The sequence below is a fragment of the Temnothorax longispinosus genome, chromosome 7 (assembly GCF_030848805.1).
Source record: "Temnothorax longispinosus isolate EJ_2023e chromosome 7, Tlon_JGU_v1, whole genome shotgun sequence".
NCBI classification, from domain to species: Eukaryota; Metazoa; Arthropoda; class Insecta; order Hymenoptera; family Formicidae; genus Temnothorax; species Temnothorax longispinosus.
In genome coordinates, this window is record NC_092364.1 from 9,523,366 (window position 1) to 9,541,660 (window position 18,295).

At 43.6% G+C, this 18,295-nt stretch overlaps 1 protein-coding gene and 1 pseudogene across 1 annotated transcript; both read left to right on the plus strand.

Moving 5' to 3' along the window:
* Positions 1-215: 215 nt before the first annotated feature.
* Positions 216-1,841, plus strand: LOC139816438 (uncharacterized). The gene has a single exon (XM_071783930.1). It carries the CDS (start codon positions 267-269, stop codon positions 1,839-1,841), a length of 1,575 nt encoding a protein of 524 aa, XP_071640031.1. The 5' UTR covers positions 216-266.
* An 11,250-nt stretch (positions 1,842-13,091) lies between these two features.
* LOC139816912 (uncharacterized) lies at positions 13,092-18,174 on the plus strand (annotated as a pseudogene).
* Positions 18,175-18,295: the final 121 nt, after the last annotated feature.

Here is an 18,295-nt window from a genome sequence, read left to right on the forward strand (position 1 = left end):
CATTTTGTTTTTATTCTATAGTTATCTGTGTTATAAGTCTTATTAAACTGAAGGGCGAGAGGTGAAGGACTATAGAGGAATAACCATCATGTCTTCGATGTACAAAATCTACACGGCGATACTGGCGGAAAGAATAAAAGAAGAAGTAGAAGAGAAGAAATTGATCCCAGATAAAGACGGGATTCAGGAAAGGAATGGGAACAATGGATCAAATATTCGCTTTGAACTACTTGGTGAACAGACAAATAGGAAAAGAGAAAGGAAAGATGACGGTGTTTTTTGTGGATTTGAAGGCTGCCTTCGACTCAGTGGACAAAAGAGTATTAATCAAGGCAATGAGAGAAAGAGGAGTGAGACAAGGACTGATAGATAGAGTAGAGGAAGTATTGAGGGAAACAAAGAGCAGAGTAGGGAAAGGAGGAGAGAGTGGTGGTCAATTTTGGACGGCGAAAGGCCTGAGACAGGGATGCCCACTAAGCCCAATATTATTCAACCTATTAATCGCAGACATAGAGGATCATATAAAAAAAGGCGGATGGGGAGGAGTGAAATTAAGAGGTGAGAAGATATACACGCTAATGTATGCAGATGATATTGCACTGCTGGCAGAGGAGGAGCAGGACATGAGATCAATGATAAGCAGGTTAGAAGGATATCTAGACAAAAAAGGGTTAACTCTAGAGAAGTCAAAGGTAATGAGATTCAGAAAGGGAGGAGGAAGGAAGAAGAAGTACGACTGGAAGTGGAAGGGAAAAAAATTAGAGGAGGTTAAAGAATTCAAGTATTTAGGGTATACGATGAAAGAGAATGGAGGACAGGAGGCGCATATCAGAGAGAGAAGAAGGAAGGCAGCAAGAGTAATGAGGGAAGTGTGGGGGATAGGGAAGAGGATGTGGAAAAAGGACTGCAAAAGAAGGATCTGGCTATACGACACACTGATATGGACAGTGATGGGATACGGGGCAGAAGTATGGGGATGGAAAGAAAGGAGGGAGGTAGAAGGTATTCACGAAAGATATTTAAGATGGGTACTTGGAGTAAACTGGAGGACGCCGGGATATATGGTCAGAGACGAGCTAGAAAGAGAGAAGATGAGAGGTAGAGCAAGCAAGAGAACATGGAAATTTGAAAGAAAATTGGAAGAAGGTAGAGGAGGAGAGATAGCGAGAAAATGTTTGGAAGAAATGAAAGAGAGATGGAAGAGAGGAAAGATAATAGGGAGATGGGAGCAGGAGAGAAAAGATTACTTGGAAGGGATTGGAGTAGAAATGGAAGGAGGAGAAGAGTTGGAGGAGAGGGAATTGGAGAAGAAGGAGAAAGATAAGGAGAGGCAAGAAAGGATGGAAAAGATCATGGGATCGAAGTACAACAAATGGTATAAGAGTATAAGGAAGGACAGGATTCCGGACTATCTAATGAAGGGATGGGAGGAAGCAAGATGGAACAGGATTGCAAGATTTAGACTGGGGAACGAAGTGAGGGAAGGACTATACTGGGAAAATGAGGAGGACAAAAAATGCAGGATGTGTGGGAGGGAAGAGGAAACATGGGAGCATATATGGGAGGAGTGTACGAGATGGGTGGAGTGGGAAGGAGAGGGATGGCAGGAAGTGGTGGGGAGATTACTTGGAGAGAAGGGGGAGGGAGAGAAATGGATGAAAGCAGTAGAGGAAATGAGAAGAGAGGGAAGAAGTAAAAGAATAGAAAGGGAAAGGGGAGGAGACGATAACCCCTCGAAAGAGGACCAAGGAGCACGAGACAGTGGAGCGAAAAGACTGAAGGGAATCTACAGGGACATGGACAATGACAAGGCAGATAGAGTTGAGTATGCCGTCATATAACGCCCTTAACCCGGGAGAAAGAGGAAGTGCTACCAGAGGCGAGTACAGCAAAAATCAAGGCGGGTACGCAACACACGCCGCCGCAGCAGGTAAAAGGGATTTGCGGCAAGATCGAGAGATCGATAGAAGGAAGTAACAGAACGAGGTGAGAAACGCACGTGGCACAGAAAAGGGGAACGGCAACAGAAAGTTATCGGCGATAGCAGAAAAAGTTTAACGGAGGAGCAAAGGTAAAAAGCGGCAGAAAGAGCTGTCCACGGAAGTGAGGGGAGAGATAGGAGGAGGACGGGATGATGAGCAAAGCGGATTTAATATACAGAGAGTCTTTTGTTTCCACAGATATCGAAGGCAGGAAAGAAAGGAAGGATGAATAGAAAAGTGGCGATAACCGTCGACAGGGAGGTAATAGAGGCTATAATGGATGAGCGAATGAAGGAGTACAAGAAAGAAATGAAAGATCTGAAGATTGAACTGGACATGATGAAAAGAAAGGTGCTCAGATTGGAGCAAGGCCAAGGAAAAAGGAAGAGAGAAGAGAGCGAAGAGAGAGGGGGTAAGAGAGTATGGTGGTACAAAGACAACGAGGAGAACGAGGAAGAGAAGAGAAAGAAAAATAGTCAGAGTCGAGAAGGAGAAATGGGGCGAAGGAGGCTCAAACTGGAGCAAGATAAAACAACTGTTAACGAAAGGACTGAGGGTGGAGGTGGAGGTGAAGGAGGTGAGCGTACTGGGTCAGAGAGGAGAATGGCTTACAATCCTGCTAAAGATGGGAAGCGAGGAGGACAAATGGAAGGTGCTAGATGCGAGAAGAAGAGAAGGTAGTAGGATGAGTGTAAAAATGGACGAGGACAAACCTCTGGAGGAGAGGATCAAAGAGAGAAAAGAGAGAAAGAAGAGAAGGGAAAGGAAGGAGAGGCAATGCAGAAAGCCGAAGAATACGGCGGAGGATGAAATTACAAAAAAGATGGAAGAGAACCTCCTAATGATTTCAGACGAGGACGAGGAGAGGCCGGAAGAAAGAAGCTGGAGGTGGTAGGGTGGGGGATAACTGAATAACATGTAAAGGGTTAGGTACGTCCCTAAAAAACGCCAATGTAAAGGGTTGGCGTCCCTACAAAACGCCCTTTGGACCCCATGAGGGTAATAAAGTACTAATACAATACAATACAATACAAGTCTTATTAAACTAACTAGTTGCTACAATAAATAATAATTTAAGTGAAAACAAGTCTGATTAAAAATAATAATTTTGATTGTAAGTTTTAAATAATAAAAACAAAACATATATAATTAACAATAAGAAAACTTTTTTGTGCTCGTTCGAAACAAAGGCTAATAAAAGAGGGATACGACCTATTTACGAGCAAAAAATGGTTGTTGAGATAAATTTCAAAAACATGTATAACATTTATTTAAATAATTGACGTTTCGAGCTGTACTTGGTTTTCATCAGAAAAATGATGTCGATAATGTATGAAAATAATTCAAATATATATGAAATAATTTACATTGCGGTCACATTTAACGCAAGCAATCAAAAACAGAACACGTCATACCGCAATTACAAAGTCAATAATTAAAATTGATAGCACGCTTTCTTCATAATACTCTGTCATACTCCGATGATTTTTTTTCATCCAAGGAAGGAGGAAGCATTTTATCAATTTTAATTGTTGATTTTGTAATTGCGGTATGACGTGTTCTGTTTTTGATTGCTTGCATTAAATGTGACCCCAATCTAGGTTTCGTATATATTTGAATTATTTTTATACATTATTGACATCTTCTCCCTGATGAAGACCAAGTACGGCTCGAAACGTCAATTATTTAAATAGATGTTATAGATATCTTTGAAATTCATCTCAACAACCATTTTTTGCTCGTGAATGAATAGGTCGTATCCCCCTTTTATATATGTTTGGCGCTCGCCTTTGTAAATAGTTTCGTCAGTATTAATAGTAGTATTAGTATTAGGATTAGAATATCGGTATATTACCATATTTCGATGACTCGCGCGAAACGTCGGCAGATCGCTCGGATCTCGGATCGATATCGATATTTCCGTGACTCACCAATCGGTGCTGCCCTTGCGCACCTTACGAGGGCACCCGCCGAAAAGGACAAACTGCTCGCTTGCGGCACATTATAGGACCGCGAGCACTCTCTCACCGTCAAGACGTCGTAAGACACACATCGAAAAACGGTCTTGGGTGCACACCCTCTCGTGCACGCTCGAACCTACGGAAGCCTGAATCCGAGAGTGCGATCTCGCCTGCCTTGCTGCCTTGCTGCCTGCTTTTAATCTGCTTGCTTCTGCCTGCCTGCTTGCTCTGTCTAGCCCGCTTACTGCATGTGCCTGCCTAAGGACGGACGAATCCCTCCACGCGACAACGGCCGACCGAAAGGTGAGTCGCTTAACAAATTCGCTTTCGCTTATTTCGCGTCGAGGAGACGACACATACCTCCTCTGGTCCATTGAAATCAACATTTACAAACCAATTTGCATATCCAGGAACGGTCCTACCACCCCCCGAGCATTAGTCCTTTGAGCCGGATTATTGCGTTAGTGTCTACTGCCGACCTTTCGCTCGTTTGCTAATATTCTCTTAATAGCTTAATTGCGCAATTGCATTAACGATTAATCGGTGTCGCTAATCATACGCCACGATATCTCTCGATCGCAAGACTCGCTTCGCGACGAGAATACACGCGTGGAATCTCGTTGCCCGCCATTGTCGTTAATCGCTTTTGTCGTTTAATTGCTTGCTTATTAGTCGGAAATAATTGGTAATATAATAACCGAAGTATTCAGATCTAGAATATATCGGGCAAGCCATACGTTTTCGCTTTGCTGTTGGCGGCCTTGGCGCTTGGTCGCGGACCGGCCGTGTGTATACGTTGTTTTTCTACATAGACTCGCGCTCAATAGGCCACCGGGTCTACAATGGATGTCGGAAGTCGGAGTCGTAAGAAATTGACCAATCACAGTTCATTATTTTTCGACCGCAAGGAGAATAATAGATTGTGATTGGTCAATTTCTTACGACTCCGACTTCCGACATCCATTGTAGACCGGGCCTAATAACGCGCTACAATATTTCTCGTCGTTGCTGGGTCCGCTTTCGGCACGACTCGAAATACATATTATTCCGATCGTTGGAATTCTCGAGAAAACATTTGCCATCGATCGAGACTATTGTTTGTCGGCACTGGTTTCCGGTATAAAATATCTCGACATTCTGGCGTTCTTTCAAGTTGATTATTAGATATTATAATTTATAATCAAGTCAAAAAAAGTTGTTCTAATTGATGCTTGTGTCGTGGATTATTGCTCGTGTCGTATACGCCGCTCCTGTCGTATATGCTGCTCGTGCCGTAACACCGCGCGCAACACACCTTGATTTAATCGTAACGCCATAGGTATCGGAGTGCATTTCTCGCCGCAACCAGGTACCGTGCCAATCTATTTAACAATTTTGATTATTTTGTATGTTCTTTGCAACCATCTTCCCTGATAATTATCCTGTGTTTAATTTTCGTTTCCTTGCGTTTGCGTATCCTCGCGTAAATCAACTCGTCGTTTCGGTCTCGCGCAAACAATACGATTTATCATAGTTGAAGAATATTCTCTCGTGAATATTCCATCGAGCCTTCGCGTAGGAAGTCGAATCAAGCCATCCGTTGCTCATCACCTTAGCGAACGGAACGGTGTTGTTTGTTTTCTTTCTCTCTTTCGCCCTTTAGCTTACGAACTCGAAGCCTATTGTTCTTCGATATTTTCACGTGTCGACGATACATTGTGCTTGTCGTACTGCGTGCCTTTGGAGTTGATCGCCTTTTGTCGTTATTAACTGCTATTGGTCGGATCAACCCAACATGTCAAAGTCAAAGTCAACTCACTCTTGTCGCGAGTTATGCGTCCGGCGGATGCGGGAGATCCATGAGCTTGCCCGGAAGGCCTCGACTGAATCGACGATCCGAGAAAGCTTTCTTGCCCGCTACCCGAGCGTGGCGAAGATCGCCGAGGACTTCGAGAACGCGCATCTCAAAGTCATCCAGGAGACTTCCGAGTTCGAAGTTGAAGACGTGATTCGAGCAGAGTTCGACAAAATGCATTACGCCGTGAAGGGACGGTATCACGCGCTCACGGGCACGGCGCCCGGAACCGTACAGGCTCAGCCCTCGAGCCACTCATCGGCAGTCAAACTGCCTCGAATTACGCTTCCGCAATTCTCGGGCGATCTCACACTGTGGCCGTCCTTTATCGCGTTGTTTAACGCTTCAATTCACGACAACCAACAAATCTCGTCGATAAAAAAGTATCAATATCTGCTGGCCTCGCTAAAAGGAGAAGCGCTCAATGTAATCAAGAACTTGCCCTTCGCCGCGGAGTATTATATGATCGCCTACGACGCGCTGCTCGACAGATATCGGAACAAGAGAAAGCTGGCGGACCACCACTTAAAGTCGATACGCGAAGCCAGAATTGGCCGATGATCTCCACAACTTGTTGGACACGTTCACCGAGAACACGCGCGCGCTCAACCTGATGAAATTTCCGACCGATGCGTAAGATTTTATCTTGCTAAATTTCCTGTTAGAGAAGCTTCCCCTGTTAGAGAAGTTCGTTACGGGAGAAATTCGAATCTATCCATAGGGCTGAAGAGATCCCGCGATATGCTCAGCTCACTAAGTTTCTTTCCGAGCATTGTAAAGTCCTTGAGGCCGTCTCGAGTCCGTCCACCTTTTCAACCAAATCAAAATCCGCGTCGGTCTCATCGTTCGTGACTCATACGGCAGACTGCCCCGTCTGCAAGGAGCAACACTATGTATCAAAATGCTCTCGGTTTCTCAAACTCTCGTCGAGGGAGAGACTTTTCACCGCTCGCGATCTAAAATTATGTATCAACTGCCTTCGCTCAGGACATGGCGTGAAGAATTGTCCTTCCGCGTAGTCATGTCGATCCTGCGGAATGAAGCACCATACGCTCTTGCATTTCGAGCAGAGCTCTAGTTCCACTCCTACGGTCGAACCGGTAACCGCGACTCCTGCCGCCCAGGATACCGCGACTGTTCTTAAACCGGAAGATACACCGCTCGTGACGATGGCTAGTCTCGCCAATAGCGTCATACTGTTGTCGACCGTCCGAGCAGAGGTGATAGATTCACACGGCAACGCGTTCCCTGTACGCGTATTGTTAGATAGCGCGAGCCAGGCCATTTTTATTACTGAAGGCTGCCTCCGGAAAGACGGCTTTTGTCGGACCAAGCACAGTGCTACGGTATTCGCGTTGAACGAAACTAAGGCCACCACCACGAAGGGCCTTACATCGTTCGTTATCCGTGCACGCGGTCGCAACGATATTCGTTTTCCAATCGAGGCCACGGTTCTTCCGCACATTAAATCGCCGTTGCCTAATAGTAAGGTTGCAGTCCAATCGTGGAATTACTTAAAGGGATTGTCGCTCGCGGATCCCGAGTATTATTTGCCCGGCAATATTGACATTTTACTGGGAGCAGAATCGTTTGTCTCAGTCTTACGTGATGGTCGTCGTAAAGGAGGGGATGGAGAACCGGACGCTTTCAACACAACATTTGGTTGGGTCTTGACGGGCGCGATATCTTCGTCGTTACAAGTAGCACCTCTGCACTCGTTCGCTACCACTCTCGAGTCGATCGAGACCGCAGTGGGTCAATTTTGACAATTGGAAGAAGTACCAGAACACACTTCTTGTTCGGAAGAAGATCGTCGATGTAAGGAGATTTTTGCAAAAACCACTTATCGTGACCACTCAGGTCGCTTCGTAGTTTCGTACCTTTTTGCGTCGGATCTTCCTACATTTGTCGACTTGCGTTCTATAGCTGTTAGTCGTCTCCGCGCGTTCGAACGCCGATTCAAATCAAATCCCGAATTTAGAACTAGTTACAATAATTTTATGCAAGACTATCTCGATAGCGGTCATATGGAATTAATTAGTGATCCATTTCCGTTGAATGGTTACATTTATTATTTGCCTCACTATGGCGTGTACAAACTAGATAGCACTACCACCAAGTTGCGGGTAGTGTTTAACGCCTCGTCGAGGTGCCAAAACGGTCTATTAATAAACGACACATTACTCAGTGGTCCGAAATTACAGCAAGACCTATTTGCCATTCTGCTTAGATTTCGCGCCGAGCCGGTAGCTCTGACCGCGGACGTGAAGCAAATGTTTCGTCAAATATAAGTGAACCCGGAGCAATGCGACTACCAACGCATTGTCTGGCGTTTCTCGGAGTCGGATCCTATCCTTGATTACCTCCTCAAGACAGTTACGTTCGGCTTTACTTTTTCCCCGTTCTTGGCGATCTATTGCTTGCTCCAGGTAGCTCTCGAATATCGCGACAAATATCCTTTAGCTTTCGCTGCATTATTCGAAGCACTTTATGTGGACGATGTTGTGGCTAGCGTCCGTACGGTGGAACAAGCTCGCGCGCTTCGAGATCAATTGTTATCGCTACTCCGGAGCGCCGGCTTTGAACTTAGGAAATGGGCGAGTAGCCATACTGCCGCGTTGGATGGGCTCAATCCGCAATTATGTAGCCAATCTATGTTATCGTTTGAGTCGATCGAGGATCAATCACTTAAAGTCTTAGGCCTTCGTTGGCATTCGCAATCCGATAGTTTTGGATTTCAAATCAATCCTTCGGATCGCAAATGTACTAAACACACCATATTGTCGGAGGTAGCGCGTATTTTCGACTCCTTGGGATTCCTGGTTTTACTCACGTTTACGGCGAAATGTTTAATACAACGCTTGTGGACGCTGAAGTTGGAATGGGATGACGAGCCTCCAACAGATATCTGTCGCAGTTGGGAACATTATCGAGCTGAGTTCGACGCGTTGGCGTCCCTTCGCGTTCCTCGCACGTTTGATACGCGCGATGTAGTTCGTTGTGAGCTTCATGGCTTTTGCGATGCCAGTAAGCTAGGTTACGGAGCCGTAATTTACTTACGCTTTGTTGCGCGAGATGGTGTAGTAATTCGCTTACTCTGCGCTAAATCTAAGATAGCACCGCTTCGGCCTATTACAATACCTCGTTTGGAGCTCTGTGCAGCTCAACTTCTCTCAAAGTTGATCGCGTACGTTCGTCAAGTCCTTCAAGGACATTTTACCATTGATGCCGAATATGCCGGGTCAGATTTCGAGGTTCCCCTCGCCTGGATTCGCTCGTCTCCACATCGGTGGAAGACGTTTGTGCGCAACCGCGTTGCCCGCATTCAGAACAACGTACGGGTCTCAGTTTGGGGCCACGTCGATACCGAGTCTAACCCGGCGGATCATTGCTCCCGTGGACTTTTTCCCCGCGATTTAGTGACTAATTCGATTTGGTGGACTAGCCCCGCGTGGCTTATTGACTTTGAACCCACTCAAACAACAACATCGGACGTTGAAGATCTTCCTGAGAAGGAAGCGAAGTCTCACGCCTTCGTCACCACAGATCCTGCCGATGCCACTGTTGTGGATTCGCTTCTCGATCGTTTTTCGTCGTTGGACAAACTCATCCGAGTGCTCGCGTATTGTCTACGCTTCGTTCACCGACTCAAATCGAACTCGCGCAATAGAACACTCGCGGTAGATCAAGTCGAATTTCATTCGACTTTACTATTTCTCGTCAAATTCGTACAATCTTATTGTTTTGCAGAAGACATCAATAGATTAAAACGCAATCAGAATTGCTCCAAACCTCTGCGAAAACTCGCCCCAGGCACCCAGCATTGTTACCTAGCAAACATCGGCTAACGGAACTTAAAATAGAGCGCACTCATTGTTTACACTTGCATCCGGGACGTCGAACGTTACATTATATCATGTCGCAGAACTTCTGGGTTCTTGGGGCCCATCAGGCCATTAAGCGTTGTCTGTCGCGCTGCTATCAGTGCTTCCGAGCGAATCTACGTACGGCACAACCTCCCATGGCGGATCTGCCACTGGATTGTGTACGGCTAAGCCCTTTTTGATCGCTGGAGTCGACTATGCTGGACCATTTTTGGTTTACAATCGTCGTTTTCGCGGAGCAATTCCGTTCAAGGCTTACGTGTACCTTTTTGTTTACTTTGCCACAAAAACAGTTCACTTAAAACTCGCCTGTTCCTTATCTACTGAATCGTTTCTGTCAGCTTTGAGGCGCTTCAGTGCCAGGCGCGGCCGCTGCTCGCGGATATATAGCGACTGCGGCACCAATTTTGTTGGAGCTTAGCGAGAGCTCGTTAATTACATGCAAGCCGCCTCAGAGCGAGAACGAATTCAATGGTCGTTTAATACTCCCTCTGCGCCACACTTCGGTGGTCTTTGGGAAGCGGAGGTCAAGTCAATGAAGACCTATCTAAAGCGCGTAGTAGGAGCGCAGATTCTTACCGTAGAGGAATTCAGCACTCTCATAACACAGATGGAAGCTATTCTGAACTCCAGGCCCTTATGCCCTACTAGCTCCGATTCTAACGACCTTGGGGTACTCTCTCCGGGGCACTTCCTCACCATGGAACCCCTCGTAGCTGTTCCGTATCTTGACCTGGATCCGATGCCCATGAGCCGACTTGATCGATGGCAACTGGTTCACATGCACCAACAGTTTTGGAAGCGTTGGCGAGACGAGTATTTGCACACGCTCCAACAGCGCCCTAAATAGTTGAAATCGTTGTCTACGGTACACAAGGACTGGTCTTGTTAATAAATGAGAACGCCCTTCCCGTACAGTGGAGGCAAGGTCGAATTGTAGCGCTTCACCCGGGTCGTGACGGTGTCTCTCGGGTCGCCACAGTGAGGACAGCGGATGGCTATCTCGCTCGTCCTCTGGTGAAATTGTGTCCTCTGCCAATGGACAATTTATCACAGCAGTCTAGTCAAGCTTAGAATAAAAATACGTTGAATTTTTATGTGGGCGGTATGTGTGGCGCTCGCCTTTGTAAATAGTTTCGTCAGTATTAATAGTAGTATTAGTATTAGGATTAGAATATCGGTATATTACCATATTTCGATGACTCGCGCGAAACGTCGGCAGATCGCTCGGATCTCGGATCGATATCGATATTTCCGTGACTCACCAATCGGTGCTGCCCTTGCGCACCTTACGAGGGCACCCGCCGAAAAGGACAAACTGCTCGCTCGCGGCACATTACAGGACCGCGAGCACTCTCTCACCGTCAAGACGTCGTAAGACACACATCGAAAAACGGTCTCGGGGTGCACACCCTCTCGTGCACGCTCGAACCTACGGAAGCCTGAATCCGAGAGTGCGATCTCGCCTGCCTTGCTGCCTTGCTGCCTGCTTTTAATCTGCTTGCTTCTGCCTGCCTGCTTGCTCTGTCTAGCCCGCTTACTGCATGTGCCTGCCTAAGGACGGACAAATCCCTCCACGCGACAACGGCCGACCAAAAGGTGAATCGCTTAACAAATTCGCTTTTACGTATTTCGCTTATTTCGCGTCAAGGAAACGACACACACCTCCTCTGGTTCTTTGAAACCAGCATTTACAGACCAATTCGCAAATCCGGGAACGGTCCTATCACCCCCCAAGCAATATATAATTAAGTTAGCTTTAATCTAAAGTTATACTATATATCCTAATCTTATTGTGTCTTTTATAATTATCTCTTCCCTAAATAAACATTTTAAAACATAGTAAAACTAAAATAACACTAACAATTCACAGTATAAAACATGTGACTCATTGTTAAAAATGGCTAGGTCTATTGTGTACACACCCCTGTACACAATAAACTATTTGACATTGTTTTAAAAAAATCGAAATTGTGACTAAACTTTAAAAATAATTTATGAGTTATCTTATGTAGTTATCTTATGTATCACAGTATGTAGCCAACTAAATTCATGAACTCTACGCAAAAATACAGATCTCCAACTCAATAATTGAGAGATATAAGCCTCTGAAATTTACATGGTTCATTGTTGAACTACCTATCCTACATGTATTTATACTTGTGTTTTTATGTATATGGTTGGATTTTATAGGCTGGATTGGGCGCGATGTTTAAAACAGAAGAAGTTGATTCTGAAAGGCCAGACATACCGCCGTAAGTAAAATAATTTTTTGTAACAAACCAAAATATTATAGCTAGATAACTAATTATTATTACAGAAATATTATAGAATAGTTTTAATATACTAAAATGAATTTGAAATCATTAGAACCTTACTGAAAAAACTCGATTAAAACCATTAGAAAATCCTATTCGTTCTAATAAGATTGAATTGTGTTTTTGAATCTGCATTCTCGGGAAAAAAGAATTAGATCTACCGAGATGTAACCAGATCTGGTTTATCAGATCTGGTCAGATATAATTTAATCTGCAAATTGTCTCTATCTGACCAGATCTGAGCAGATATAACCAGATCTGATCAGATATAATTTGATCTACCGAAATATAATTATTTACCGAATGTATCCAGATCTGTTTAGATCTGTTTAGATTTAATTAAAAATTATGAAAGAATGTAAAATGCTATAAAACCATAAATATATCGATTCAATTCAAAATTGTGTGCCACTTTATTATAAGCGTAGACTCCGATACAACTGATATAAGTTGTACCGTACACTCGATTTATATACCGTCCCAGACAGCACAAAGATGTTTAAAAAATGACTAAAAGATAACAAATTTTCGGCATAGCTGTCTTTTTGTTAAAGCTTAAAGTCGACTAAAAGATGACTAAAAGATGACTTATGTCCCACTAAATGTTGTCTTATAACCAAAACTTATAAGATGACTAAAGGACATCCGATATTATAGACATCTTTTAGTCGTCTTTTAAAATCATAATGTGAACATGTTTTCGTTCTTTATATTTTACATATCTTTAAATTTGGTTTATAAATGAAAGGTTTATGTTAATAAAAGTTAAAGTTATAATTTTAAAAAGTATTTTATTGCAACAAAAGAACATTTTATTTCAACGAGTATTCCACCGAGGGTTAGAATTGGGTCAGAATCGGGTTAGAGTCAGGTTGGTTTATCTGTTTCCGCCGGATCAGAGTAGTGTCCCTGAATAGAGAGTCTGGTCAAGAGCCCCACAAAATGGCGTCTATAAGTGGTGGGGGTAAATGTTCGAGGTGCGTACCGTGCGTGCACTCTGGCACTTTTTACTTTCACCGCACGAGCGGCACGAGGTTATGTCAGCTTATGTTACGACTCACGAGGACAAAAGTACACACGATGCCTTCTTGTTGTATATCAAAGTGCAATAATTCTTCGAAAAAACATTATTATATGTCTCGCATTCTAACAGACGTTGAGAGAAGAAACGAATGGCTGAATAATATTGGTAGATCCGATTTGGACCCTTCAAAGCTTTATTTTGTATGCCAGGTAAGCTTTATGTATCTTTATATTTGCAACATTTACAATCGCGATTACTATTACTTATATGCAACAGGTACACTTTGCACCCGAAATGTGGGAACGCCCACGGGTTGATGGAAAAAAGAAATTGAAAAATTGCGCAATTCCAACGATGTGTTTGCCGGATAAAAGTACAAACGTAGCTGAAATAGGTTCAAATGTAAGTTTTTACTGCAGTTTTATTGCAATAAATCTGCTTTTAAGAATTTACATGCCAATATATTTATAATTAATAATAATATAGAGTTATATATCTATTACAGATTGACGTCAATACTGAAACAGCAAACAAATTAGAAGACAAAACAAATTATGAAGACTTCTCAGACAATGTGTTAGCAAAGGATATAGAAGAAATAGAATCAACTATTAATATTGCTGAATCATTTACCGAATTGACAAGAAACATCCATAATGAAGAAACAGAAAATTCAATCTCGATAGTGTCAACACCCATTTTACAAGCAATTATACCCGTGCCACTCAACAATTCAATAATTAGAAATTCTATTGTTCATCCTATAGATAGTAATTGACAATTATTTTTTATGGTTGATGCCCCACATTTGCTAAAAAATTTAAAAGCTTTTTTATTAAATAACAAGATCATAGAGTTGCCTACAGAATTCATGCAGACACATAATTTATCACAGCCAATTGTTAAGGTCCAACATTTACATGAATTTGTTGACATACAAGAAAACTTACAATTTAAATTAATACCCAAGATTAATAAAAGGGACCTGATGTGTAGCACTTTTAACAAAATGAAAGTTAGCAAAGCAGTAAATGTGTGGAATCGGGATGTCAGTAGCGCAATGTATTTCTATGCGGATGAGACTAAGAAAAAAGAATTTAATACAACAGCGGCATTCATTGAAGTTGTGTCCAAGTGGTTTACCTTAGTAACATTACGAAGAGTATCAGTTGCATTAGGAAAACACGCAAGGGGTGAAGACAAAGAAACAAAATTTTATGAGAGTATTGTTTTTCTTATATCTATTGTGGAACTTTTCGGAGACATTAAAATTGGTGATCAGTCTAAATTTAAACCTGTTCAAAGTGGTGTAATGATAACAACAACTTCTATTATTGAATTGACACAGTATTTAATTGAGAAACGAAAATATAGTTTTGTTTTAACTGGTCGTTTTACGCAAGATTGCCTTGAGAATTTGTTTTCTTGTATAAGAACAAAGAACCCTATTCCTAATGCTCTGCAATTTAAACAGAACTTGAAACTTACTGCAATATCGCAGTACTTAAAATCAACTCGTACATCTAATTATGAGACAGATGATGGGCAATTAATTGGTGATATTTTAAATCAACCGAAAAAAAGCAAAAGAGGTAAAACAATGTGCACAAACTTCATTGAATACATTATCACATTTAGTGAATGCGAACGCTAATATTACTTTAAGTAATATAGAATTAAATATTTTATTTAACATAGCTGGTTATTTAATATCTAGTATTATTAAATGTAGTAAAACATGCCGAGAGTGTTTAAATTCAATTGGATCCAAAAATTGTAATCCCAAACAAAATTATACTAAACTCGTGCAATTAAGACGCTTCCGTGAAAAAACACTATTTTTTGTTAACGATGAAACATTTCAATATTTTTGTGCAATGGAAATTATTATAAGAAAATATCTTCTACATGTTAAAAATACCTCACCTAATTTTTTAAAATTTTATATGAAAAAAATGCAAGACATTACATGTAATAACATTAAAAATGGTCACAATTTAATGTTACGAATAAAAAAACGTTTTATTACATATAGAGTACGTATTTCTTGCAAGCGACAATACTTATCAAAAACATTGTCACGACTTTTTGCACTCCCGGACCGCTCCGGGACGTGTGCCGGATCAAAAGGTCTTAGGAGAGCGGGATGGTTGGTCCTCCAGTGATTTCCTCGCACCTCCGATACTCCACGAAATGTTCCGAATGTTGGGCGCCAGACGCGTACATTCGCGTCCACGAAATCGCGAAAACCTAAACGAGACGCAAAACGAAGTGTGGAGGTGCGTGGAATCGGCTAGCTTGACCTAATCACGGGCGGGGTTAATGAAGGGCAGCGCGATATTCGGCGGGGTGACACGATAATTTCATACTCAGTCAGATAACAAAGAAAATAACATTTATTGAGTACTGGTTGTCGAGAAAATAAATTCAATAAACAAATCAAGAAATTGGGTCTCTAATAAACACGCTGAAGGCTCTATTCTCACACAATTAATAATTCGAGTCGAAAACCGTACGAAAACTCTGTCGCAATGATACCTTAACTTAACGCGAAATATTCGGCTCGGGCGCAACGGGGAGGCGCCGAGTCGTTTAACCAAGCAAGTCGCGATATCGCTAATAATGTTGGGCGCCAGGTGTGGAGAAGGCCACACCACCTTTGACTCGAAGTACGCGTCTAATAACCACGGAACGCCAGGAAGAACCACGCAAGTAACATCCAAACGCACGAAACGTGTGAACGCCGGCAATTTCTTAACGCGAATACAAGTCCAACATAATCAATCAATCGGCGGGAACGACCCTCGACCGCGATTAACAATGCCATCGACATTCCAACGCAAAATTCGAGATTATCACGAGCAGGGACGCCATAGGACGTAACGCAACTAATACCGGACGCAAGTTTCTCAACGCGAGAGCACAATTATCACCCGTAATAACGAGATCCGAACACAAATCGATACGCTAACACCGACGCTCGAACACAAGAATTTCCCGGCGCGAAGAAACGGTAACGCAATTGACGAAATACCGGCCCGTATGCGGCCGTACACCAAGGTCGCGAGGACAACGCAATATACTCGCGATATCGAACTCATTAACGCCTATCGCGATCTCCAGAAATTCGCCATAACGCTTGTACCACGGTTCCGCGGCCACGATACCATCCCGAGGCCCTTCGCTCTCGTTATCGATCGCGAAATTACACTCAATCTTAACAGACGTTATCCCGAGCGAGAGCGTGCACCGGAGGGCGGTGTCGTGGCTTTACATATCGCAATTTACGGGCAACCTCACCGGTGATATGCCTCCTCCTGGGCTCCTCGCCGTCACCTTCCTCCAACAATCCTCGATCCGCCAGACAATTATCGAAATACCCCACTCGGGGTGGCTATCGCGTATCTTAACTTAGTATCTCGCCGACGGACGACCAGAGAGTGAAAACGCTAGACCCGCTCGATTGCGGAATCGATACGGTACCCCTTCCTGAGGGGCGCGTGAGCCAATCGGGCGCGAGCTTGCAAGCCCGCGGTGTCCCGGCGCAGTGCTGTCGATACGAGATCCTTGGGGCGGGCAACGGTCCCTCGGCGGCGTGCGACTCCTCAAATTTTGGTCCTTAGCGGCGGACGGAACTCGGTTCTCGCCGGTGTGCCTCCGGTTTGACCCTGGGGCGGTGATCAGTCACCCCGTAGGTCGATGTTTTGTGGAGATCATTTGCTGAAGCCGGGTGTTTACCCAAGCGCTTGGGGCCCCGCTATCGGCGGCCTCGTCCGTCGCTGCCGCATGTGCCGCCCGCCTGCCGCGTTGCTCTCGCCAGCCCGCGATCTCTGCTGCTTCCGCGTTTGCCACCCCTCCTTGGTTATCGATCGTCCTTGATTTCCTTCGCCAAATACTCCCTCGAAGGTTTGCCGTGGTGTGGGTGAGGTGCCGCGCGTATTACATTGCAAAAAGAAACAAAAAAAAGTAATCAAAATGCGGAAACGCGATTAAATACGACCCCTGGAGATCTCGTCGTTGCCTCCCTGGTCCGTCCCTGGGCGCGAAATTCCGCGCCTTGTGACGGCGGCGGGGCGCCGCGACGGTGCGGCGAGCCGCAACGTCACAACATATAATAGCAAAACTATGGCAATGCATTTCCTTGTTAAATAATATTGCTAGACGTTATATATTGTTATAAACGAGAATAACTTTTATTTACAATACATGAATTGTGATACATTACTTATAATACAGCAATAAAGAATATTTTACAATATTTCATGTTTTTAGTTCTTTAAATAAGCGCGCAATTTCTCAACGTTCTTATTGGTAGCGCCATTGTGTGTTCGTGCTGACGTGACCCAATCAAGAGAGATACATGACTTGACCAGACTCTCTACTCAGGGACACTAGATCAGAGTTACACCAGAGTTGCGGCAAGGTTGAACGTAACCAACTGTGTAAAATATCAGCTGTATACAACAGTAGCCTGATATTAAGACCGACTAAAATAAAAACATCATAAAATATCATAGATTTGAGAACGATAATGTTAATTTTACAGTACCATAAGTAATATGCAGAAATTAATATGCAGAAATTATTTTTCATTTTAAGAGCGGCGACAAAAATCAGCACAAAGGTTATCCCGTTGGCAACACTACAGTAACCTTAACTCGACTTTTATCGTTTTCACCCATCGACATATAGTATAGACTGCGCTCAGGTATAGAAAAATATGACCGGTGACACACCGGTGGAAGAAAAGAGATAGCGACTGGAAAAGGTCAAGCTGTCTCTTTCTATCCAACAATATATATGTCGACGCTATATCGTCGCTTTTGATATTTGAACTTCGCGGTCTCGTAGACGAGTCGCGCTCTCGCGGCTTACTTGCGTTCTCGCGCCTCTATCTCTAGTTTGCTCGCGCTTGGCGCGCTTTTTACCCCCCACTACCGCTTTGCTTTTGTCTACCACATCTGGCGATCGGTCTTGTCTTTGCGCGCCACTTACGTTGCGAGGATCTCTCTGCGTCTCTCACGAGCGTTTTTGGAAGGAAGGTCAACACGACGAGATCATATTATATTAACGATTGCGATTGTATTCCAAGCCACGAGCATATTAAATACGATAGTAACAACTACACGAGATTCATTCTATTCCCGTACAAGGAACGCCACAAGGCCTGAAAGAAAAACCGCGTGCACATACGCAAAGGGCACAAGCCCCCACATAAATGGTCCTTCGAGCAGGATACACGGCACAACAGGTATATTGGTAATAGTACGAATTTCCAAACATACATAAGAT

Coding starts and splice junctions, on each gene's coding strand:
- LOC139816438 (XM_071783930.1), top strand. CDS start 267: ATGACGGTGTTTTTTGTGGATTTGAAGGCTGCCTTCGACTCAGTGGAC.